The sequence below is a fragment of the Chanodichthys erythropterus genome, chromosome 13 (assembly GCF_024489055.1).
Source record: "Chanodichthys erythropterus isolate Z2021 chromosome 13, ASM2448905v1, whole genome shotgun sequence".
Lineage (NCBI taxonomy): Eukaryota > Metazoa > Chordata > Actinopteri > Cypriniformes > Xenocyprididae > Chanodichthys > Chanodichthys erythropterus.
Genome location: NC_090233.1, coordinates 36,907,842 through 36,934,546, shown reverse-complemented (window position 1 = coordinate 36,934,546; position 26,705 = coordinate 36,907,842). Strand labels below are relative to the sequence as shown.

Below are 26,705 nucleotides of genomic sequence, written 5' to 3'. Positions count from 1 at the left end.
TTTATACACAATAACTATCAGCTATGTAAAAAGTTACCTACATTTGGTTGTTGACCATTGAAAATGGGTAAAATTCAACAATTTGAACATGGAGCTGCTTTGAGATCCCCATATCTATGGGGCTGAACTATATAGGGCCTTGAACATGAAGATTCTAAAAGAAAAGTTTATTAAGAAATAGAATCTAGAAGGATATTAAGATATTTTGAGTACTTTCAGAGTTGGCATGCAAACTTATATTTGTATTTATGGCCATGCAATTGAGTTGATAGAAAAACATGAGATACATTTCTAGTTTTAACATTATTTATTCTACAGATATTCCTCTTAAAAAGAAGAAAGTAAATGTACCAATTTACTCATGGAGCCACATTGAGATCTCCATATCTCTGGGATTGAACCATTGAGGGCCTTGATTGACACAGAATGACCTTGTTGTTGTAGGAACGAACACAACTTTCACAACTCTGTTCCATCACTAAATAAAAATTGTGAATCTTGTTTCCTATTTTGAGACTTTGCCACATTGAGAATTGCCTTAAGCAATGACAACAGTCAAGAAAATCTTTCAGTCTTCTGTGCTTTCAAAAATGTGCAAATCTAGTAACCACATTAGGACATGCACCAAAAATGAGGTATTCCAGTTGTGGAAAAAATGCATTTATACAGAAAAATATATACAAAAAAGTTGTTAACTCATCAAATATTTGAGCTCACTGACAATGCAGATGTGGCTTACATGAGAGTGTCAAAATATAGGTGCATCTTAAAATGTGTATAGATTTTTTTTTTAAAACGCTGTATCAATACATCACATCATTATTCATATGATCGATCTTTATCAATGTATTGTTACACCCCTAAATTTGATGGGGCTTTATATTAAGTTTTGCCAGCCCTAGTCCTCTTAAGTTTGTTTTATTGAAAAGTGAGACCAGGAATTTCCTAAATTCTTACAGATTTGGAACAACATTCAAGGTAGTCCTTTAATTCACATTCCTGTCATGCATATTTGAATTGAATTTCACTCAGAAATGTGTCACATTACAAAATTAAAACGAGTTTGCGAATGCTCAGCAGCACCGTATTGATTTCTACCTTCTTATTTTTCACATTTCGCCCCATGCTGTCTGTTCATCCACTTAAAATGTAATAAATCACAGAAGAGCCTCACACCTCCAAACAGTCTGTTTCTGTTCACAAACCTCATTGTTTCCACTGCTCATTCTGCCCTGCTTATAAAGTTTTATAAGCCCAGCTTCTGCATGAAGGGACAGATTTTGGTACATGCAGAGTTGGGCAAGATACTTTCAAAATGTAATGCATTACATAGCTATTACTAGTTAATGTCATTTGAAAGTAATTGATTACATTACATTATTACTGTCTCTGTCTGAATTGTAATACGTTACACTACTTTTGAGTTACTTTCACCAAAATAACCACAGAAGTATGATGGCATAAAATGCTAAAATGTAGTTTATTGCTGCTCATTATACATCCAGTGGAGGGCGATGTGGTATAGCATAGTGACTGTGTAGGCCAGTGATCCTCCAGGGGGGCTTGGGGATAGCTATTTGAGATATTTTTAAGAAAGCTTATTATTAATTTAAATATATTAATATAATTCAGTAATTGTATTATTAATACTTTAAATCAAACATTAACAAACACCACCTCTCTGCGTATTCTGCGATTGTTTCGGAGCAGCCCACGCCGTTTCTCATCGTGCTGTGTGAATACATGCTGAACGGCGGCTCTAAACAACCAGCCGCATCAGTAACATAGTAAACGCAAACTACATCTCTCAGATGGATAAAGGAAACCAGTGTTGCTAATAAATTTTTGATTGATGACCATTGTAATGAAGGTAAAGACAATTACAGTGACATGAGTCGTACATTAGGAATACTCGAGTCCGTTATTATCAGGGGCGTAAATCGGGGGGGGGGCGGGGGGGACATGACCCCCCCCTATCTGAGTGCTGTCCCCCCCAAAAAATATAATTAAAAACCACTCTAAGTATTGTAAATAAATGATATATCCTTAAAATAATTGTGTAAGAAGCAAAGCAATACAAACGCAAACAGGCGTTTTAAGTTTAGAAACATTTTGAGTCACCCCTCCCTTGCCTCACAGTGGTTTGGTCCACCGCGCACGTCACACTCGTGCGTGTAGAAATCCGGCGGCGCCGGCGGGAGAGAAGACAGACGGTAACAGTTAGTTGAGAGGAGCTCTAGTAAGTAGGCTGTTTAGGCTATTTTATTCAAACACATCGGATGAAGTGGTTATTTTTGCTTTAATGCTGACGACGCTGAGTAATTAGTCATAACAAAAAAAAGCAAGATGATAACATGATTTTTTTTTTCCGTGAGTCCGCTATTTGGTTTCAGGCTTTCGAGGAGTGCACATGTGTATGCAAAGCCTACAAAATCTTATCAATTGACAAACTAAAAATAAGTCGACAGAGCCCTCTGCTATGAACACTAAAATGCAGATCAAAATCATTCTAGATGCTGGCAGTGTGCAAAGCTAACTTACATCTGATAACAAAGTCTTTCTGTAGGCCTAAAGGAGAGCATATCAATACAAAATACAGGGTATTGTCCTTTGGACAAGTAAATTGGTCACTTGTCCGACCAAAAAAGTTGTCTGGAAAAAATTTGATGTTTTTTTGGTGTAAATATAATTTATTCTGAAGCTATATTCTCAACAGTGTTCCGTCAGCTTTTGCATATTTATATCTGCATATTTGTGATATTTACCCCAAGGGCATTTTTTTTCCCCTAATCTTATTACATGCTTCATCTTTTATTTCATTTTTTTTTTTTTTTTTACATTTGATCAATAAATTCAATAAGAAAAATAAAGCAGGACTGTTATGAATCAAATTAAATAATTTACACTGAAAAATTACAACTGCATTAAATAATGTTATGATATTCTTTAAATATTTTTGAATATACAAATAAGAAATGTTGGGAAAATTTAAACATGAAACTGAACTGGCAGTAGGTGGTGGCAAAAGACTGTCCTAGTCATTCATTCAAACGGCTGATTCATTCAAGAATGAGGCAGGTGTTTTGGAATAGGCTATTACTGATTCTTGACTCAACCGATTCGTTCAAAACGCTGAATCATTCATTAATAAAATATTTATTATTAAATATTTATATTATCCATTATCAATCGCCACTTACACTAAATGTAATAGAATCATGCTTGCGTTTTGGTGACTCCCTAACTATTTTTGTTATTGTTGTTTTAATCAGGACAAGTAAAGCTCTCTTTATCTTGCCCCTTCAAGAAATTAAGCGTTAATGTCGAGCCCCGGACGGCCCCGGCCCAATTTAACCCCTGCATATATCCTTTATAAGTAAAATTTTGGCTGTATTATTTGTGTCCCCTTCAAAAATTGCTCTTGAGAAATGTTATGTTTATTGTCCCCCCCTACTGTCCGATGAAATTTACGCCCCTGGTTATTATTGATGCGCAAACATCGTGTATGTGCGCTCGCGGCTCATCTGTTGCTTTGTCTTGCCCGCGCTCTCGTCCGGCGCATTCTTTCTAATTCTTTCTCTTCCACGACCCGAAGCTCTCTCGGTTATCTGAGTGTTAGCGTAGCACCTGTCCAGTGGCCTCATTTATAAAGCGTGCGTACGCACAGATTTGATCTTAGAGTGTGCGTGGCCTACGCTTAAATCTACGCCAACGCTCATATTTATAAAAACGGTCTTTGACGTGGAAAAGTGCTTGGAGCCACGTCATGGTATGAGCAGACGTACGCGCTTTTCCTGGTCAGATTACTTTAGGTTTTTGGAAATCTAAGCTATTCTTGCAGCTCGCTAAGGACTTGGACGATGACTGTTTATCTTTTATACAAGTGACATTAATTTAAAACGCAGAGAACTGAAACCATTCAACTGCGCGCAAGTTCAAGATCATTTGCGATTTATAGATTTCATATCTGAAAGAGAGGCGTAGGCTACGCTCGTTTTCTTTGTGTACGTTCGTTTTCTTTGTGTACGTTCATTCTATGAATCACACGTATGCACTTCGGAGAAATGATCGTAAGTTAAAATTTAGGACGGTTTCTGGGTAACGTTTTTATAAATGAGGCCCCTGGAGTTTTTTTTTTTTTTTTTTAAAGTGCTATTTCTAGAAAGATCCCTCAGGGCTGCACATAGATTGCAATATGGCACTTGACTATTACGTTTTTGTCATTTTCTCTGAAAATAATGGGAGTAGCTACTGTTTGTCCATCTTACGAATCCGTCTCTGCAGTCATCTCAACCATCAAATTCCAGCAGCAGGAAATAGACATACTATTTTACCTGCAGATTTTTTTCTCTGGTGCTGAAATGTCTTGAGATGTTGGTAAAATAAAACTAAAACCACTTAAAGGTGCAATATGTAATATTTTCTGTCCGCTAGAGGTCGATAAAGGCCTATTTAAAACAAAGGCGTAGCTTGATGACGCCAAGTTTGAGCGTGGAATCTTGGGACATGTGGTCTCTACCTCAACGGACGGTGGAAATAATCGCGATAGGACTCGGGAAGAAACCATGTTCATGGATTCAATTATTAACGTTACTGTAGTATGAAGCAGAGCAGGACCGAGTGTTGTGGGAGCTGAACCAGGCCGCTGGAGCGATTGCTAAACACACGCCTTGCGAGTGGCGGAACTTTTATCATGTCACATACCCCCTTTCCACCAGCACGAACCGGGTGCTATTTCAGAGCTAGTGCTAGTGCCAGTTCAGAGTTGGTTCAACTGACGAGCCTTCTAGAACCGGTTTTCCTTTCCACGGGCTAGAGAGCAGCACAGAGCCAGGTCTTACGTCACTGTATATGTCTCACACAAACACACCAAGCTTGTTCGAGATACATCGGTTTCCCACAGAGCGATCAGCGCATGACATCAAAGCACCGTGAGAACGATCCAAAAGTATGCTCTACAAACGCTCCTGTGGACCCGCGGCACTCCGATGTCACCTGCCGAATCGGTCCGCGCTGCTCCGGTGCATCTCGAACAAGCCTTCTATCAACAATCGCGGATGTTTCACTACTGTTGATGCTTTACGAACCTACGTCGGCATCCAAACACGGCTCGCCGTAATTTGTATATAGACGGAGATTACGATCGAGCTACTATTAGCTCGATTAGATGCTATAAAAATGGCGGTCTCAAGTTTCTTGTTGGTCACGGTAACCCCGCCCCCAGCCCCTGAAGCAAATGGTTCTAGCCCAGCAATGTTTTGGTGCTACTTACGAACCACTTTTCCCGGTTCGGAGCTGGTGTTTTGTGTGTCGAAACAAAGAACTGATTTGACACTAGGCTCTGGCTCCGGACCAGCACTCAAACGGCCTTGGTGGAAAAGGGGTATATGAGGCATGGTACTCACAAAAAATCAAGAAAATTAGATTTAAACAATAAGACTAAACGTGTTTAGCTATATAACAATAAATAGTTTTCTGTCTATAAATATATCAAAACAGTTGTTCCCTTGCCTATTAAAACATGTAATATATTAAAGCACTTTTGGTGTTTCCATGGTTTCTACAAAATAAAACCGGAAACTGAGGCAGACCGAGGGGTAACATGGACGCTATTGACAGGCGACGCCTCACGTCCCGGAGCCTTGGTTAAAATTGCAATTATCTAATGATTTACAAATGGTTGGAAACATTTTGGATATTGTAAGCACTCAAGTGAACAAAATATATAACACTGGCCTAGTGGTTTTTGGATATTTTACTGCAAAATTCTTACATATTGCACCTTTAATTTTGTGTTAAAATGCATTGTTGTAACGTGCGTTACTGAGATTGAAAAGAGTATAATATTACCCAAATTTTATTAGTAATGCGTTATATTACTGCGTTACCGCAAAAGTAATATATTACTGTAATATAATTAGCCTACTTTTGTAATGCGTGCTACTCCCAACTCTGGGTACGTGACAGAAACTGTTGCACGACCAATTCCCCTGACATGGTTTCTTCCCCTTCAGGCATCTGTCACATCTGACCATGGCACACTCCCCTACCTCCATTCATTGTTACATACCACTATCAGTAACATAATAACTAGAGCCGTCACGTTCACATACAGTGAGGAACTATTTAAAAACTGTCTTTGTTATGATGAAACCTTATCTTAAGGAGAGGCCCCGTTCTTCACATTTCAGCTTTGAGAGAACATTTCTTCTTTGTCATATTATGCTGCTGTGAAGAGTGAAATATCAAAGCTTTTTTGTTATTTAGGACACATAGTTCTTGTCTTGTGCTTAAATGTTACACATTTAGCCGAGTGATAGAGTGAAAGATCGGGTGGGGGGGGCTAGTTTGTTGTGTGTTGCGCTGGGTTTGAGTCGGGTGAGGTTGTGGAATTTGGAAAAGTTCCGATGCCTGAAGGATTCTGGCCTCTCCATTATTTATTCCAGAATTGTGCTGACATTTTCAAAACAGATGCTGAATTTATAACTTATAATTTGGTTTTGGTAGAAGATGTGTGAAGACGTAATTAGAGCAGGATGCATCTTTTCTGATGTAATAAATCTGTTCTTTATCTTACAGCTCAAACCAATAAAATTAAAAATAGAACAGTGTGGACATGTCTTTGTGCTCTGTTGTTTTATATAACTAACTTCTGTTTCCCTCATCCTTTCTTTTTATTTTCCCAGGACTTTGGAAGTGACGATGAGCGCCGGCTAAATCAGAGGTAACAACTGTTTTTTAAATGCAAGTTTTTGTATATTTTTGTGTGTGATTGTGTTCTCAAGGTCCAATCTGCCAGAACCACGATGGGAGGAGTCTTCATCGCACCCTGTAGTTTGAGAGATGGTTCTGCTTCATTGTTCTAACACATATAATCAAGGATATCTGAGCCCAGGCGTCTGATCACTGCTTTCACAGCAGCTCTAACACCAGAGTGGGTTTTTATTACAGTTCCAGTTACCCCTTGACTGAAGTGAGGTCAAGTGGGTTTCATTTGAAGCAAACATCTTACTGGCTTTCCCCTATCAGACATTGTATATTTCCTAATGAATAGTCTTATTAGTGTTATCTGGTTCCTTGTAATTCAATGACTGTAGAGGACAGATGGATGAAATGGTGTTTAGTAGAGCTATCTTAAATAGGGAATTAAATGGAAAAATTAAAAAACAAACAAACAAACAAAAAAACCCTAGGCTCATCAGAAAAACAATCCTCTATCCTCGTATTTGTAAAACTTACCTATACATACATTTCACTGCAATTTCCAACTGAAATGAACACTAGTGGCAGTAAAACACGAATAAAGACTAAACAATTAATAAAGACTTATTTTCCCACAGTTCCTTCCACAATACTATGCTGTGACCTCAAAACACGTTTACCTTAGTGTATTATTTGTAAAGTAACACACTTTGATTATAACAGAGCTCAAAGACCTGTATGCAAGCTAAAATGGCACAGTTGCATCAGCAAATGCATTTCTTCTCACTTTGTTTTTGTTAACACTATCGGTTAGGTTTAGGGTAAGGCTTTGTTCAAATGGTATGTTACTTTCAAACACGGTAGAGAATTAATCATATAGCGCAGCCCACCAGACCCACCCATCATTTTCGAACTACTGCGATACGTACAACAAGTGCAATAAAATGTCACTGGTTTCAGATTCATCAGTTTTGGATAAAACTGAACACATGCAAGAAGCAACACAATATCAATTTGCAGACATATGTCACCACAGGCACAGTTGTCCAATGAACTTGGGTTGAACCTTGGGTTGAACCCCTTTTTTAGTTGTGAAATCAAAAGCAAGTATGTGGATGTTTTATGAATCTTTTTGACTGACTCATTGAAAATTACTGGTTCATTTGTTTGTGAATCCTGCCTTTCACAAGTGGTGACTTGATTTTTCACCAAGTTTTGTTTTTCTGTCTCATTTGCAACAATTTCACTCACAGTCTGAAGCCCTGTTTTGATATGATTCATGTCAATACTTTGTGCACCAAAACATACAGTATGAGAGAGGAAAACTGCAGAGTAGTTTTAAATCTTTCTTATGCAATTTTATTCTAACATTTTATTCAGTGTGGTGGCTCTGATGTTGCTCTCAGACTTGAACATATTTAACTTGTTTTTTCTCCAAAATATTTTTGGGTTGCAGAACTATCTGTTTGTTTGACTGATGACAGACGTTTGGAGTGTTTGGAAAATCATTATTTTTGCTATATTGTTTAGTGACGCTGGTGGTAGAGAAATGACACACCTGTTAAATTTGATTAAATTTAAATGTGTATGTTGATTCAAGTATTTAAAGTATCAGTGTAATATCAATATATATAATTTCACTGTCACAGCCTTAGTGTTTACCAGTAAGGCCAAATGCTTTTCAAGTAGAGAGGACACTTGTCCAGACTGTTTTTAGATTCAGCAGATCTTTAAGAGGACGTATTAAACTAGGGCTTGTGTCTGCTGGGATTGGACTAATGTCCCAGTCCTTTCAAACTTTGAATCTAGGTCACCGGTAAGAGCAGAAGAAAAGTTTTTAAGAGACAAGTTGTTTGCTGATGTGCAGTACTTTGTGAAACTCTTGTCCTGTATTTCAGTGTTGCCATTTAGGCGATGGTCAAATAAAAACTTGTGAAGACGGTCAGAATTCTTATGTACAGTACAGATTGAGGAGCTAAAGGAAGAGGATGTGTATAGAGGAAGATTTTTCATCCCAAAGGTCACATGACATCCTCAAAGGTCACATTGCTCAGGAAATAGCTCATGTGTTGACTATAAACTCAACACAAGATGAATCAATAGCAATTTCTGTCTTAATTTTACATTTTCTGTCTAAATGACAGTAGAGGTACTATAATGAAGTGTTTGTTTTGTGCTTTTGGAAAAAGTATCACTAAATGAATGGCTTGCAGTAAGCACTTTCAAACAAACTAATCCCTAGAACGTGTGAACACAGCAATAATGAGTACTTTGTTAAGGAGTAAAAGGAAATGGATTGTTTTTTTTATTTCAATCAAGCATAGAAAAGGGTGTGGAGGAACTACTGTGCCCATTACCTGAATGAACCTACTAATGCTGTCTGTCTGTTTTCTGCTGGATGAATAAAGCACATGTGGCGTGTGTGACCTACATAAGGTCATCTGATAAGGGAAAGAGCAGTTGTTCCCTCAGCACATTTAAAGTGCTTTTAGTACTTCGTGTCCATCTCTGTCTCTTTCTCGCTCTGTTTGTCCTGTGACCGTTTCAGAAAGCAGTGCTCACTCAGCCTCAGTGTTTCTGTAAAAACAGGATATGAGAAAAGGAGTTTGAGATTCCAGCTTTAGCGATTGCAAACACAATGGAGGCTGTGTCTGATTTTTGTATCTTCCTGTGACTCATACTAGATAAGACTCTAGTCCCTCAGCACCAAACAGAGTTTCCTTCAAATACCAATTAGAAAGAACATACAGTGGCCTCAAAGTATTTAGGCACTTAAGCCACACTTAAAAAATCTTTGAGGTCAGTTGGCTAAAAGTCATTGCAAAATTTACTAAGAAAAGTGGTTTATTTTGGAAAAAAAAGCATAATTTGTTTACAGATGCCACTTGGTTAGATAATTTTATCTAATGGGGGGTTTCCCAAACTGGGATTTGCAAACCCCTGGATGTTTGCAAGGGAACTGCAGTGGGTTCTTTATTTATTTTTTATGATTTAATTCATTTAGGGGTGTACAGAACACTCTTAAAGATATAGAAGAAAATGAATAAAAACATTTTGGTTCAATAAACTTTAAAATATATATATTAATATCTGCAGAAAGGCCACACTGCAGATAGATATAAATTTCAAATGTCGGCAAATCAAATTACATCGGCTAAATTGTCTGTGCGAGCAAGCTTTAACTAATCTACAGCGCAACATTGATGCACCAAAAAAACATAAAATTATATATATTTTTTTTATCAAACATTAATTTACAGAATTGAATTAGAACAGAATATACCGTTTTAATAAATGAAAATAGCCTACTTAAAAAAATGAAATATGATCAAGTCAAACTGCAAAATGCCTGAAGTGCAGGGGAACATGTATTCAAAACACAAGCCAGAAATAGTTAAATTAGATAGCAATGTTCGTTGTTGAGTTCTAGGACATGAGCTGTTGGCACAACTTCCATCATGCGTTTTTTTGATCATCTTTTACCATTTCAAAGTGCATCCAATTGTACACTTTATCCCAGACATTGTTGAAGATTTAATCCCTGCCGTGAAGATGCTCATCTGCCGGTCACGGATCATGGAAGTGATAGTTAAATCGGTCACAAGTTGGATTTATTCACGCACATTAAAAAATATTTATTAAAAGCTTCTTTCTTTTCACATTTTTATTTATAGTATTAACATAATAGGCTGTATATTAACCTATTGGGAAAGAACCGGTAGGTCTATGTAAAATCAGATATTGAGCGCCCCCATATCTCGTCTCATAACACCTCTGCGACGATTCGACTGTGAGATTGGTAGTCGAATCAGGCTCCTCCTATCGAAGATTCGAATCGTCGACTATTCAGGGTCACCCCTAAATTAATTATAACTAAATAAATGATTTTAGAATAAATACAATCAAAATATAATACTTGATATAAAAAGATGAAATATTTTATTTGTTTACCTGCATGTCATGTGACCATAACCAACATGTGAACATGTAAATGTGTTGTTATTATGTCAAAGAGGTTCAGCTGACAAAAAAAAAAAAAAAAATGCAATGACAGTCCAACATTTTAAATGATACTTCTTGAGGCTAATGTATCTACTACACTACAAGTCAGAATAGCAATTCCAATTTAATGTATATGTTCAACCATTATTGTAAAAACCTGTACATTCTTGGAACTATCCAGAGTGCAGAAAACTGACAGAAATGTTGTGTGTGTTGGTAACACAATGTCCTAGTGGCTCATGTGAAACAAATCCTCTTTTAATGAGGAAAAACAAGGTTAGGATAAAGTCACTATTGCAATAGATGCATGGAGCAAAAAACAATGTAAGAACATCAGCATCAGCAAAACAGAATACTTCTTCCTCACAAAAGACTTTTAGTTTTGGAGTAGTTAAGAGTCTAAGCTAGCTACTGTTTTAAAGTTACAAACTGCTAGTTGTTAAAGATAAAGAAGTCCTGGACTGCGCATTCCAGCTTGTTCTGTCCATCGTTGTGCAATTATCAGAATATGACATGTCATGGACACACTCCCAGTATTTGATGTAATTTGTTTATGCATTGCACGCATGTGAAGACCTGTCCTTTTGCCTGAGCTCATTGATTCCTGAAGTAACACCCATTGCTAGTAAGAAACGGTTTGAACCTGACAGATTCCTTTACTCTTACCTAAGGCTGGCTTATCTTATATTTTCCTGAAATCATGTTGAAATATGTGCTATTGCAGAATCTGCAGTACTGTTACGTGCAATCGTGCATTTGTGGTTTAGTGGTGGAAAGGGATAGTGAATGCCATAGCTTTGAATGTTTTATAATGTGGATTTATAACATGTTCATACATCAAAATGACTGCCATATTCTCCTCTATTTATCTGCTTAAATGAATATCGCCCACAGTTTTCCTAAGGCCACTGAGTGGCGTTGGCATGGATGCGAGGGCCCTTTCATCACTGCTTGCAGCTTTAATTATTATTGTTATTATTATTATAATTTTTTTTAATTTTATGCTAGAGTGAATTATTGCAATAGTCTTTTTTTCTTTTTTTCTTTTTTTAAAAATATTTATTATTATTACATAGTCACATTGAAATATAATCACAAAATTCTTGGCCAAATTGTGCATTTAAAGCTGCAGTAAGCAACTTTTTTTGTGTGTTCAAAATTTATATAATGAGCAATACATCATGAATCCATTTTCCAAACTGTGATTTTGTCTTATCCTAAATCATTGTTACACCTGTTATAAGTGTTTATATTCTGATTATTTTAGACCGGTCGGGTCGCCACCCCTGCGGAGTAGCCCAGTACCTGCGTGAAAATTACCCCAAGCTTTACTCACCCTCAAGTCATCCTTGTGTATATGGTGTATATTACTTTCTTCTTTCTGATGAACACAGTCAGAGAAATACTAATAAATATCATGATGCATCTGAGCTTTATAATAGCATTGAGCGAGATCGAGTATGAGCTAAAGAAAGTGGCTTCATCCACATCCATCCATCATAAATGTACTCAGCTCCGGGGGGTTAATACAGGCCTTCTGAAGCAAAGTGATGCATTTGTGTAAAAAAAAAAATCCATATTTAACAAGTTATGAAGTTAAATATCTAGCTTCTGCCAGACCGCCTTCTGTATTCAAGTTACGAAGAAAGTGTAAACTGTCGTCACATCAGCTACACTTTTTCCGTTAGTTGAGTAGGATGTAGCATAAGCTTTTTGAACTGCGAGAGTTTTACACTTTCTTCATATGAATATGGAAGATGGATAGATATTTTACTTCATAACTTGTTAAATATGGATTTTTTTTTTTTTTTTACATAAACACATCGCTTCGCTTCCAAAGGAGCCATATGGAGTATGTTTATGATGGATGAATGTGGATGGAAGCACTTTTTTCAGCTCATACTCGTTGTTCCCGCTCACTGCCATTGAGCTTGGATGCTTTATAGGATTCTGTTCATCAGAAAGAAGAAAATCATACACTGAGGATGGCTTGAGGGTGAGTAAAGCTTGGGCTAATTTTCATTTGAAAGTCAACTAATCCTTTAAGCATTCTGAAACGGGCATAGCTGGATAAGAATGCCTTTTGTGACATCTGTATAAATAATAGACTAATTAGAGAAGTTTAAACACTCCAAATTTTAGCCTTATCGTAGACAGGACAGTAGCCCTCTAATAACTGTAACCCTTATCTTAGCCTTTGCGAGGAATGCCTGCTGAACCGGCCAAAATCTTTTCCTGGGATATATATTAATCCTGAAGAAGTTATACGGTCAAGAGCAGATTTGAGCAGATTTTTTTTATTTTCTTTTGTTATTTTTTCTTCTTTTCTTTTTATTTTCAAATGCACGTATCTGACGCACATCAGATTTTCTCCCAACTGTTTGTTGATTAAAATTGAAAGAATGATCTCCCTCAAAATCTGGAGCTGAATTGAACATCACACCAATTTTGAAATGGGTAAGGGTAGGCTGAAGATTGTGAAACTGGGCCTGGTCAGGCTGTTCTGTTGGCTGGTTTCAGAGCAGTTTTGGAAACGTTTTAGCTGGTTAGTCCGGAAGACATTTTTTAAAGTTGCAGTGAAACAGAAGTAGCAGCAGATCTTTACTTCCTATTGTGACATACATAAGAGTGTAACAAAAAAAGAATAAGAAGGGGTTTAAGTAGATTAAATGTCTTACATACGTAACCAGAGAGGTCTTATGACATTTTGATAAAAAATTAAGTGTCAAACATTTTTAGAAATTAAACATATGCATGGATGAATTGTTTACAATAAGATCTGTATCATGCGTTTAGAAAATAGAGTGAATTTTCATTTCATGTCAACTTGAAACCAGCTAAATGAGCAAACCAGCTTAGGCTGTTTTTTTAGCAGGAAGAACTTGATACTACATCATAGTATTTCCAGTTGTGTTTGCATAATTGGACAAAGATAAAATGATCATGGGTCATATGTCAAATCAACCAAAAAAGACAAACATTAATAGGAAAGACAAACATTAATAGACCATTTTCACTGGAGATTTGGAGCCAAATTACAGGTTGGCGAAAATTACTTTAGAAAGATTGCAGCCTTCATTATTTAAAATAAAATAAAAATAATGATACTGGCATCTTTCTAAAGTAAGTTGTTTTTTGATGCATCACTTGTTCTATTACAAGTGCACAAACTGCATGAACATGCATGTATTCTTGGGATTAGAGTATGTTCAACATCCTTCGGACCAAGGCCGGTGCATGTGGCAATTCTGATGATTAATAAGGAGGCGGTGCAAATACAGGCATGTGGCCAATAGATTGAAGAACACTGATGTAATATACAATTCATCATTCTCGTCTTGACACCTGAGAAAAGACTGGTGCACTGTTTGCCCCCTCCCTCCTTTTGTCCCTCATTTTTCCTCCGTTGCTCAGCAAAGATATAATAGAAATGTTATGTAACATCTGCTCCCAGAAAAGAAGCTTTTAATCTTTGTATGCCTGTTTGTGCAGAAAAGCGACCATAGCACTTTTGTGTACCAGTGCAGTCTCAGCACACTGGAATAATCCAGTGAACACACACCTTACGATATACACACATACGCGCCTGATCTGCTTAGAGCTCCACATGCAGGCGTCCTGAATCAGGACACCTGTCAGGTGTTCTGGAATTTGCCTGATAGTGTTGCCATGGTTATGCTGAGTCACATGGGAAGCTCCGTAAGTGTGGTCATATGCTGCATTACTTGCCACGTCAAAGCATGAGCAAATAGGAATAATATACGATATATCATGATGTATTTAAACATTCACACACATGCCATATATATTGCAGTAGCACATATGCCCAAGAAAGGAGGTTTGGCTGAGTACCACAGGCCCATCTGTTGTAATCTACAAGAGGATTTCGTAAAGAAGTAGGGGATATTTTAGCTCAATAGAACTTCTGTTCAGTAAACTTTAAAGGAAATTTACATCATTTGAGATAAGAAAAAGCAAGCGTGATATTCTGAAAAACAATGTTTGAAGTTATTATCATTCAACTTAAAAGTTTAGTTCACCCAAAAATGAAATTTCTGTCATTAAATTACTCACCATCATGTTGTTCCAAACCTGTAAGACCTTTGTTCATCTTTGGAACACAAATTAAGATATTTTTGATGAAATCCGAGAGGTTTTTTTGTCCCCCATAGAAAACAGCGTAATTACCACATACAAGGTCCAGAAAAGTAGTACATTGTTAAAATAGTCAATATGACTACAGTGGTTCAACCTTAATAAAACAAAACAAAAATAACTTTATTCAACTATTTCTTCTCTTTCCTGTCATTCTCCTATGCAGTTTACGTTGTATAGACAGTGCAGGCTTCCAGGTTCTACGTCAGAATGGCAACTCATTATTGTCCGGCTCCTGCATCAGCATCACACGCATGTGTTGGGGTGCTCATGTGAACAACGTCAGCCAAAACTGAGCTGGCGTTCTGGAGCAGAACCCGGAAGCCTGCTCCGTCTATACAATGTAAACAGTGTAGCAGACTGACAGGGGAGAAAAGAAATTGTTGAATAAAGTTATTTTTGTTTTGTTTTCGCGCAAAAAAAGTATTCTCATCACTTCATAACCCCTGGTTGAACCACTGTAGTCACGCTGACTATTTTAACGATGTCTTTACTACTTTTCTGGACCTTGTACAAACCCGATTCCAAAAAAGTTGGGACTCTGTACAAATTGTGAATAAAAACAGAATGCAATGATGCAGAAGTTTCAAATTTCAATTTTTTATTCAGAATACAACATAGATGACATATCAAATGTTTAAACTGAGAAAATGTATCATTTTAAAGGGGTGGTTACATGCAATTTCACTTTTTTAACTTTAGTTAGTGTGTAATGTTGCTGCTGGAGCATAAACAGTATCTGCAAAGTTACAGCACTGAAAGTTCAATGCAAACTGAGATATTGTCTTTTAAAGTTATAGCAGTTTAATGCCTACAAAAATGTCCGGTTTGGACTACAACAAGCTTCTTCCCGGGTTGGTGACATCATAAACCCTTGCTATTAACATAAACACTGCCCCCGGGAACACGCAACAAAGTGGGCGAGGCCATGTGGCACAATTTAATGAAAGCGGAAGAGTTGCACCGAACGCGAGCTGCGCGACGCGACGCGTCAAAAGATATAGAACCCATTATAATCTGTGATATTTTCTACACTGGATGCGGTGCTGAAGACAGCTTATAGAATCTACACGAGTTCAATGCTGGATTTGCAGAAAGGCTTTTACTGAAAGATGAAACAGTTCCCACTTTAAAAGCAGAAGCTGCTGTTTATTGGCTTCAAACTGTAAGTACGTTTTATTGTTGGTACATGTCTTTTAAACGTAATGTTATAGTTCTGTTGCTATTTTTAATGCATCAAGGACATATACAAAGAGCAACTCATTTTTGCTAGCCAGTTAGCTAAGTTCTACTGCAACAAACACCAACAAATGTCTATGTTCATAGACAAACAGTTGTTCAAAATGAAATACCATTCATAAACATCCTTTTAAAAGCCGTGATTGCAGAGGTTCTGCTTTACCCTCTTCATCTGGGTCTGATTCGGGTACAATTTGATACAGAAATATAGGCGCTATTATTTACATTTCCTCTGAAGCGTTAACTACGGATGGTAAGGGGCGTGGCTTTTTATAACAGTCTGCAAACGTCTGGGGACAGAGGAGACAATTTGCTCAAGTTTAGGAATAGGAATGTTGTCCCATTCTTGTCAAATACAGGCTTCTAGTTGCTCAACTGTCTTAGGTCTTCTTTGTCGCATCTTCCTCTTTATGATGCGCCAAATGTTTTCTATGGGTGAAAGATCTGGACTGCAGGCTGGCCATTTCAGTACCCGGATCCTCCTCCTATGCAGCCATGATGTTGTAATTGATGCAGTATGTGGTCTGTTATGTTGGAAAATGCAAGGTCTTCCCTAAAAGAGACGATGTCTGGATGGGAGAATATGTTGTTCTAGAACTTGGATATACCTTTCAGCATTGATGGTGCCTTTCCAGATGTGTAAGCTGCCCATGCCACACGCAGATGCAGGCTTCTGAACTGAGCACTGATAACAGCTAGGCTTGTCCTTGTCCTCTTTAGTCCAGATGACATGGCGTCCCAGTTTTCCAAAAAGAACTTTTTGATTCGAATTTTGAATTCAAAAATTGAATTCTGTTGTCTGACCACAGAACAGTTTTTCACTTTGCCACAGTCCATTTTAAATGAGCCTTGGCTCAGAGAAAACACCTGTGCTTCTGGATCATGTTTAGATATGGCTTCTTTTTTTACCAATAGAGTTTTAGCCGGCAACGGCGAATGACACAGTGGATTGTGTTCACCGACAATGTTTTCTGGAAGTATTCCTGAGCCCATGTTGTGATTTCCATTACAATAGCATTCCTGTATGTGATGCAGTGCCGTCTAACGGCCCGAAGATCACGGGCATCCAGTATGGTTTTCCGGCCTTGACCCTTATGCACAGAGATTGTTCCAGATTCTCTGAATCTTTGGATGATATTATGCACTGTAGATGATGATAACTTCAAACTCTTTGCAATTTTTCTCTGAGAAACTCCTTTCTGATATTGCTCCACTATTTTTCGACGCAGCATTGGGGGAATTGTTGATCTTCTGCCCATCTTGAGAGGCTCTTTTTATACCCAATCATGTTGCCAATTGACCTAATAAGTTGCAAATTGGTCCTCCATCTGTTCCTTATATGTACATTTAACTTTTCTGGCCTCTTATTGCTACCTGTCCCAACTTTTTTGGAATGTGTAGCTCTCATGAAATCCAAAATGAGCCAATATTTGGCATGACATTTCAGAATGTCTCACTTTCAACATTTGATATGTTACCTATATTCTATTGTGAATAAAATATAAGTTTATGAGATTTGTAAGTTATTGCATTCCTTTTTTATTCACAATTTGTACAGTGTCCCAACTTTTTTTGGAATCGGGTTTGTATGTGGTAATTATGTTGCATTTATTGAGGATAACATTTTTTCATCAAAAATATCTTAATTTGTGTTCTGAAGATAAACAAAGGTCTTATGGATTTACTAACATATCAACCCATTCTTGTCATACTTTCTTGAAATACTCTCTTCTTAACATAAGAAAAAAAAATTCTTATGTTCACAAAGGCTGTATTTGATCCACAATATTATTGTTTTTACTGTATTTTTGAATATTATTACAATTTAGAATAACTGTTTTCTTTTTTAATATATTTAAAAATGTAATTTATTCCTCTGATGGCAAAACCGAATCAGTTTTATTTGATTATGCTTCGAGAAAAATAAAAAAATAAATTCAAGTTATGTTTTCTGAAAACAAGTCCCAAACTATTCAAATATGTTTAGATCACTTTACTGGAAAACAGGAGAAAAATATGTATTTAGAAAATTATTTTTTACAGTGTAGAAGTTTATCTGCCTAGAACAATTGTCCCACCTACAAAAAGATGATTTACACTATAGCTTACAAGTGAATGTTTAATGATATTCTTCTGCTCTCATTTCTGAGGGAATCCTCTGCAATTCTTTGTCCCATATTGGCTTCCATGATAAGTTCTTTACTCCATAGTTTCTAATTCTGAGGGACAAGTCAAAGTTACTTTTAGTGCTAATTGACAGCATTCCATTTGTATTGAACCTTGAACATTCTTTTAAAGAGTGTAACCTGGCAGCATTTTATTTGTTTTCTGTTTTTATCTTGTCTTGCCAATCCAGAAAGTCAAAATTCCCAGTGCCCTTTAGTAAGTCCCATTGTCTTGGTTTCTTTCATTATTTTAGATGGCTCTCTTCATCTCCCTGTCTGTTCATCCTTCCTTCCTTCTTAAATATCTCCCCCACCCCCTTTTTTGTAGATTTCCCCCCAGCTATTTCTGTTCCTTGGTGTCTCAGTTTACTCTTTGTCCATTTTAATCTGCTTTTAGACAGAAAGAGTCAACCATTTTCATCTGAGTACTGCTTCATCATTTGTCCTTGCCTGTGTGTGTGTGTATGTGTGAGAGAGACCCAGAACTCTGTCCTTCTCAGTCAAGCCGCAGTGTTGACAGGCAAGATAATGGAGTACAGACGGTCATCCAGGCTCTACACTTACTGCAGTCTACTTGGGACAATCAAGGGGGGAGCTCATCCCCCATCTCCTAATGAGATTTTGAAGAAGCTTCCCTGGTTCATCTGACAGCGGCAGACACAGCCGCCCATGCTTAGCCCATGTGAGGATGGCACACAGAGGATTCTGGGACATATCATTTTAGGGCGTGGCAAGCATTAAGGAGTCCCAACTAAGAAGATCATACATTTGTTCCAGCTGTTAGTAGCCAGTGGTTTTTTTTTTCTCTTCTTGCTCCTCCCTTTTGTCCGACTGAATGTCTTTAGGAACAAGGACAAGATTCACTTTTTACTCCTGGGATCCTTTCTATTTTTCCCCTCAATTTCTATCTTTTTGTTTCTGTCAGATTTAAGCTGTATTATTTTTCCAAGTGAGACAAGAGGATCTCTGTGCCTGCTAGGCTTTTTGCAGTGTCATAGCTGTTTGGAGTGCTCTACATTGAAAAAAATTGGTATTTGTTGCAATTTTCCCCTTTAGAAATTGCAAACAATTACATTGAAACCGCAAGTAACACTTTGAATGAAGCGTGAAATTTTGAAGTAGAAAAACTGAAATAGTATTTTCTTGTAAAACATACTCCAATAATATTTATTTACAACTTAGAAAAGTTTTTTTTTTCACAGTGTAATTTCACAGGAGAGATCTCATAATTTGCACACACAAAGTTCCTCATCCCGTCCTGTTTAACTGCAAGAGAAGGGAACAGGTTTTTCCTCCTCTCTCTATTTACCGACACACACACACACACACACACACAGCGAGAAGGAGTGCGTCAGTAGGAACTCGCTCACACACTCTCAGACAGCGTCAGACCGAGGTAGGGGCTGCAGATGCACTCCTCCTCTCCTCTGCATGCTTTTTTTCTCCCTCTGCTGTAAGCAACTGGAAATCTGACCGAAGTGTGCTGCTGCAGACCGGGCGAGGGAGAGCTCCCTGCAGCCAGCAGCAGGATGCATCTGGTCGTGGATTCCTGTCAGGAAGTTGTGCTGAAGATGCTACCGTACTTTGTGGATAATGCATTCGTCACACAGAGCCAGATCTACCACATGTGAGTGAACCAATGAATTGGTGCAGGAGACTTAAGTGAAATCAGCATTGATGTGGATTGCAGTGCTGTTTATGTCTTTGATTGATTGTGACTCATGGCATGTACAGTAAGATCTAAAAGTCGTAAAATCACGGATTCTGATTCTAATTTTCAATTTGGAAATTAACAGAATTTTTTAGGATTTTGATGTAAAGTGAATGTGATATATATAATATTCTGTACTGATTCTAGTCACTAATTAAATAAGCATATTTGTGACTTTGATAATCAATTCTTTGTACAGACGGTCACATGAATCATTCTCAAACCAATCTGGTGAACATGATCATCAGGTTTTATACAAACTTTGTGGAATTTATCCAACTTGAGTGCTGCTGTCACTAAAGTAAAAAAGGAAACAAATCAACTACTGAGACATTATGTTAATTGCTAATGAATCATCTGAAAATTGTGTCAGTTTAAATTTTCAGTCAAATGTTTAATATACAGTTTGGGGTCTGTAAATTTGTAATGTTTTTGAAAGAAATCTCACCAAGGCTGCAGTTATTTGACCAAAAATTCATGATCCTTCACAAATCATTCTAATATGCTGATTTGGTGATCAAGAAACATTTCGTATCAATGTTGAAAGCACTTGTGCTGCTCGTGATATACTTTTCCCAGGATAATTTGATTAACGGAAAGTTTGAAATAGAACAGTATGGTGAGTGAGAAGTGTAGTACAGAAGTGGAAACATCAACCTGGACTACAGGAGATGTGTGACCCAGTTATAACTGCTGGCAACATTCATGCATACCTCATATTTATCTGAGGTCTGAAGATGAGTACTGGTTTGATCTTACATGTGCGTTTGTTTTTTATGTTGGTCACATTTGCTTTGACCTGTAAAATCTGGTCTTGCCACATCAGAAACTTTATTTTTATTTGCTCTTATGTAAGAGCGATTAGTGTTACCTGGGAGGTAGTGATGCTTGCATGTTTGAATGAAAGGCATGCGGGTTGTCCAATTTTGAGTTTTGTATTTGCCTTAGGTTGTGTTTGAAGAGCATACTGTGTGTTATATAAGAGTGGACATACCACTCCTGCAAATGGTCATTTCCAAAATACTCTCAGATGGAGATGATGCTGGGCCAAATAAATCATTACCTTCAGAGGAATTTACTGACTTTGTGAAGTTGTTAAGCTTGGATGTGTACTTGATACTGTGCTTTACTGTGATATGGAAAGTATTTTTGGCTTATGCATGTAGAAAACAACTAAGAGTTTATTCAAAAGGTGAGCATATATTGCAACTATTTTAATGTACTTTTATTTGCCTATGTCCAATGGTTCGTGTGACACTAACTTGAAACCAGACTTTATTTGCCCCAATGAAAAGCATATTTGCATTGTCTGAATCGTTCCCCAGCCACTATGTAGTGCACCATGTTCCATTCTACATGTAGAAAAAACTATTTTTAGGCTGGATCAAGCTAATTCGCATGCGCAGACCTAAGTGCGCGTCTCTTGTGCCTTATTTCAGAGGCGCGCGTCTGACTGTGACGGCCACTGTAGTGGCGCAATGACTTGACCAGTCAGCGATTGGCTCTTATTTAGAAGGCGGGACTTATTCCGCCATATTGTGCGTTTCCCTTTCTCCCATTCAAAACATACAAGTGACACGTCTTGTGTTATTCTATAGTCTTTGATATAGTGTAGGGTGGGATGCTTCAGATTCAAGAGAGCATTTGATTGGACAGAAAATCTGATGAGAAGCTAAAGTGCAGAGTGATGTCATCAAAATCATTTATCCATATTGGCGGAAGTGAGAGACTAAGTTTTGAATGGTTTTATCTTCTAAATGCAAATTTTGTCAAATTTTGTTTTGGAGCACACTAGCTTTTAGATAACAGTAAGGCAAACATATTCATCAACATAAATACTAAAAGCCAAAAAACTTCAATTTTGATTTCATGGGGACTTTAACCAATTAACAGGTTTGTACTGTAGTCTTTTTATGTAAAAAAACAAACGTTTACCCAAAAGTGAAATTTCACTCCCATCGTTCCACACCCATAAGGCCTTCGTTCATCTTCGGAGCACAAATTAAGATATTTTTAATGAAATCCAAGAGGTATCTGACTCCTCAATAGACAGCAATTTAACCACCACTTTCAAGATCCAGAAAGGTACTAAAGACATTGTTAAAATAGTCCATGTGACTGCTGATGCAGGAGCTGGCCAATAATGAGTTGCCGTTCTGACATAGAACCTGGAAGCGCTGAATGTAAACCGCATGAGATGATGACACAGAAGAAAGGATATATTTGAACAAAGTCATTATTTTTTTGTTTTTGCGCACAAAAAGTATTCTTGTCGCTTCATAAAATTAAGGTTGAACCACTGCAGTCACGTGGACTATTTTAACAAAGTCTTTAGTACCTTTCTGGACCTTGAAAGTGGTGGTTAAATTGCTGTCTATTGAGGCATCAGGCAGCTCTCGGATTTCATCAAAAATATCTTAATTTGTGTTCCAAAGATGAATGAAGGTCTTAGAGGTGTGGAACGACATGAGGTTGAGTCATTAATGACAGAGTTTTCATTTTTGGATGAACTCTTTAAGTTAATTTCTATGACATTCATCAGGAAAATAAGTTGACAAGTTTATATTTTTGCTGTAGTTTTGATTCCAGAATTTCTACCAAAAGGCTGCCATTCTACACCCGGTACCAAGTATCCATCTGGGGCCGACTCTAAACATACAAGTGAAACGTGGACAGAGACGTTTTAGAGCTGTTACTCACATCATAATTACACCCTTGGAGATGAGCGTATTCTGCTCAGGGCTTGTGTATCTTCATTTTCTGCTGTCTCTCTCACAGTCATGACTCAATCCATCAGCCCAACGGTGCTGAGCTGCTTCCAGCCTTCACATAAATCGCTCTGAGGGGCGGACAGAGAGAGAACACAGCAGGGAGAGAAGAAACAAAAGAGAGGAGGATTGAAACAAAAGCCACTGTGATCCGCTGACACCCTCGAGGCCTTTGGAGGGAGGGTGAGAAAGTTAAAGAGGGGAATAAGAGAAAGGGAGGAGGAGGAAATAGGAGAGAAATAAAGAGAAGGGTGGGGTGGGGGCACAATGCGAGTTTTGTTGCTGGTTGCTTATCATGTGATGGTTGTTCCTCTGAATACTGAGACACTGGAAGTCCAGTCAGGAAAATGAGAGGGATGAGTCAGCAGAGGGTCATAGCCACAGCAGGGCGAGAAAACAATGTGACCCCGAAATATTTCGCCTGCATAGAGCATGATGGTTTTGTGTAGCCACTCCTAAATAGCCAGTCAGTGATCATTCTGAATGTACGCTTCTATTATCTAGCTTTCCAGTTTGACGCTCTACATTTCATACTTTGTTGCATCTGTGTGTTTAAGAAAGGGATAATTTTACTTTACTTGTATTAAGTTCGACATAGTAAAATGAACCATTTATTTGAAATTAAATGAGATTATAGATTAGTGAAGGGATGTGCAAAATTACATTTTCAAAATTGTCGACCCCTTGGGTTGTCTGAATGATTGGTCAACTAGTTAGTTTTAAAGAAGCTCATAATAATTATGGTCTATTGACTATTTAACATGAATTCTGTGTGTTTGCCTTAGTGAAATATCCTAATAAAAAGAAATATCCTCTGATATCTAGTTTTTAGTTTTTTCAGTTATGGTATCTAGAGAGAACAATGGCCACTGGCCAACATATTGCAATGTAATTGGGCTGTATTCACACAAAAGCAGAATACAGTTGTCAGTCGATTACAGTTCTGTTCACAAACAGTTAACTTGTAAAAGAAAATGACAACCTTATTCTGTAACTAATGTGATTGTCTAACATTTTCAAGAGAGGAAGAATGATTTAGAGAGCATGTTTAGATGAATGGAGCCACAATCAACAACTAGTTGCCTGACAAGTCATTGACATGCATGTGTACTTTGCAGCAGTGGTGTAGCAAGTCAGCCCTGGGCCCATATGCAAAAAATGTTAACGGGCCCCCTCGGTTGAAATTGTGTTCCAGGGGACGGGCCCCCAATCCATCCGGGCCCGTATGCACATGCATACCCTGCATACACAGATGCTACGCCACTGCTTTGCAGGTTGTTATGTGATTGTCAAGCACTAATTTTATGGCCATCAATACTCAGGTTAAGAAATTATGAAATTAGTGATGAAGAGCAAAATCTTGATATTTACCATCATTATGGCTTGTAATGACAGTAGGATAACAGACAAGAGTGTTTTCATTACAGCTCAGTAGATTCTCTGCAAGTTATTGAGCACATTTCTCACCTTACCAGCTGTAGTCCTGTCTTTTCCCAGCACTAAGTTTCCATTAAAGCTTACTTGTGCCACAGTGCATTAGAATAATAGTGAGCCTCAGGTGGTTCACATTTCTATGAGTGTGTTTAACTGCATGTGAGGCTAATTACTGCCCCACCTGAAATCACAGACCTGAAGCGCCTGTCGTGGGCATACAGGTGAGCGGTGGTGAGATGGGTTGTATAACATGCAAAATTTAACCCCGAGGATTAAAGTTGCACAGTCATAGGTCATTCACAATGTGTTTTGTTTTCATGTGGAACGAATGGACACATAGCCATATGTATTTATCAGAAATGTTCTACAGAATCGTTTTATTTTCACTGACTAATCTTTTTAAATTAGATTATTGACATCATGTCGGTTTTAATTTTATAGTGCTTTTCATCATACTTTTATGCACATGATGAAATATACTTGTGTATATTTGTAGACCAACATTGAAAAGTTGAAAATTTTTAAAAAGAAATTAATACTTTTGTTTTGCAATGATGCATTAAATTGATCAAAAGCGACGGTCACATTTATGTGAAATATTTCATATAAATACTTTTTTTTCGACCTTCTCTGCAGCAAAGAGCAATTTTTTTTTTCAAATTCAACAATTTTTTTAATGTTAGTGTATTATACAAATCAGTGTATATTATATGAATCGGTGGACTCAATGTTTAAAAAAAGAAAAGAAAAGAAAAGAAGAAGAATCTTTGAGTGGAGGAAGAAAAACCCACATGCTTTTGCTAAATCCAAATCCACAACTTTTTGTTCTTGTGGGTTTTGTTGTATTGCATTGTGAGAACTGTCATGCAAGCATGTTTTGTTCAATTGTTGCCATCGTTTCTCACATTCTCTCCTCTCTACCCTTTCTTTCCCTCCATCTTTTACAGTCTAAGTGAGAGCTTCTTCATGGTCAAGGGGGCCGCACTGTTTTTGCAGCAGGGCAGTTGTCCACAGGGTCAGAGAGGTCATCCTCACCACAAACATGCAGGTCAGTCCATGCATGCACTTGAATGGGATTGAGGGGTTCCTATAAAATCTGTCTCCTTCCTCGCATCACACATCAGTGTGTTCCTGTATTTATATAAGCAGCCAAATGGTTGTCAATTATACTTAAATTTTAATCACAGAACTGGTGACGTTTAGCACACAGAATGCTCACTGTTATTTGAGTCAACCTATTTTAACTGTACTTCAGGGCCTTTATTACCAATTTTTCAAATCTTAAGTGAAGAAGATAGAACGTTTCTGTAATATAGCCCCAGATGTGTTGCTGCAATTTTATGTTACAGACAATAACAGTTGGATTTATGATGTTTTGGTGGAAATTATGGTTACTATAGTAATTTTTGAAAGGGTGACATTGTTTTCTACCTGCTGCTTCTGTCGTGAATTCAGAAATTCTGCAGCAGATGCTGTCCGGCTGATGGACAGACTCAATGCTGGCTAAGCGTGTCCCAGACAAGTGTGTGTGTGTGTTTTTGTTTGGATTAGCCAGATTAGCAGTTTAGCTCAGCACATTGGGAATGTGGGAACATCACTTCTTATAAACTGAATGTGTTAAAATTTAACTGCTTATTCAGAAAGGAAAATATAAAAATACACTTTTTTTTCCCTTACTCTAAACTTTAAAAAGTATAAATTTTAAAATTAAATTAATATAATATTTTAATTATTAGATTTAATTATATTATTTAATTTGTTTTTTACTTTTTGTCTCTAATTAATGGGAACTTTGACACCAGAAAGGACCGTATACTGTAGGTAGAGAGGCTGTCTGTATAGGCAAATACTTGAAAAATACAAAATGCGTTGAATTTAGTGTAACTATATATTAAAATATAGTAAACAATAGTGGAGCTTGTTTTATATGTTATAAATTGTCACAATCTGCCTGTTACACAACCTATTATAGGTAAATGTAAACAGTTATGACAAAACAATTCATGAAATGGCAGAAATGTTAATAGATAATATACAAAAAAATATAAAACCATTGTTTTTGCCAACATACGTTGTAATTTATACATGTACAACTTGCTGTTACACCTTGCCCCCCAAAACTGATACCTTTAGGTTAAATTCTACCTAGAGTATATAGATGAGAAATAATGTTTACACTTTACAATACTGTCTAATTTGTTAACATGGGTAAATGCATTAGCTAACATGAACTAACAATGAGCAATATATTTTTTAAAGCATTTAATAGTCTTTGTTAATGGTAGATAGATAGTAAAAATATAATTGTTCATTGTTATTTTATGTTAGCTAGTAAAAGCTAGCCAGCTAGTAAGAGCTGTTTGGGTAAACCTCACTTCCCTGATCTCAAGAGGTGCACTAGCAACAGCCACTAGAGGCTGCGGTCTTTAGCGTCCTTGTTAGTGTGCTTGCCTTCCATGCTGGAAATGCCAGTTCGAATCCCGCTCATGACAGTGCAGATAGAACCAGAAGGGGTTACATTTGGTGCCA

General features: G+C 37.4%; 1 protein-coding gene across 3 annotated transcripts in view; it reads left to right on the top strand.

Moving 5' to 3' along the window:
* ssh1a (slingshot protein phosphatase 1a) overlaps positions 1-26,705 on the top strand; it is a 47,075-nt gene that overhangs the window by 5,959 nt on the left and 14,411 nt on the right. The window contains exons 2-3 of one of the 3 annotated variants that reach the window (XM_067406181.1): positions 6,687-6,724; positions 25,124-25,224. In XM_067406181.1, the coding sequence (XP_067262282.1) occupies positions 6,687-6,724; positions 25,124-25,224 (139 nt within the window). Of the gene's footprint in view, positions 1-6,686; positions 6,725-18,041; positions 19,891-25,123; positions 25,225-26,705 lie in introns of those variants that run through there. The other 2 variants (XM_067406182.1, XM_067406183.1) reach the window with 2 other exon arrangements.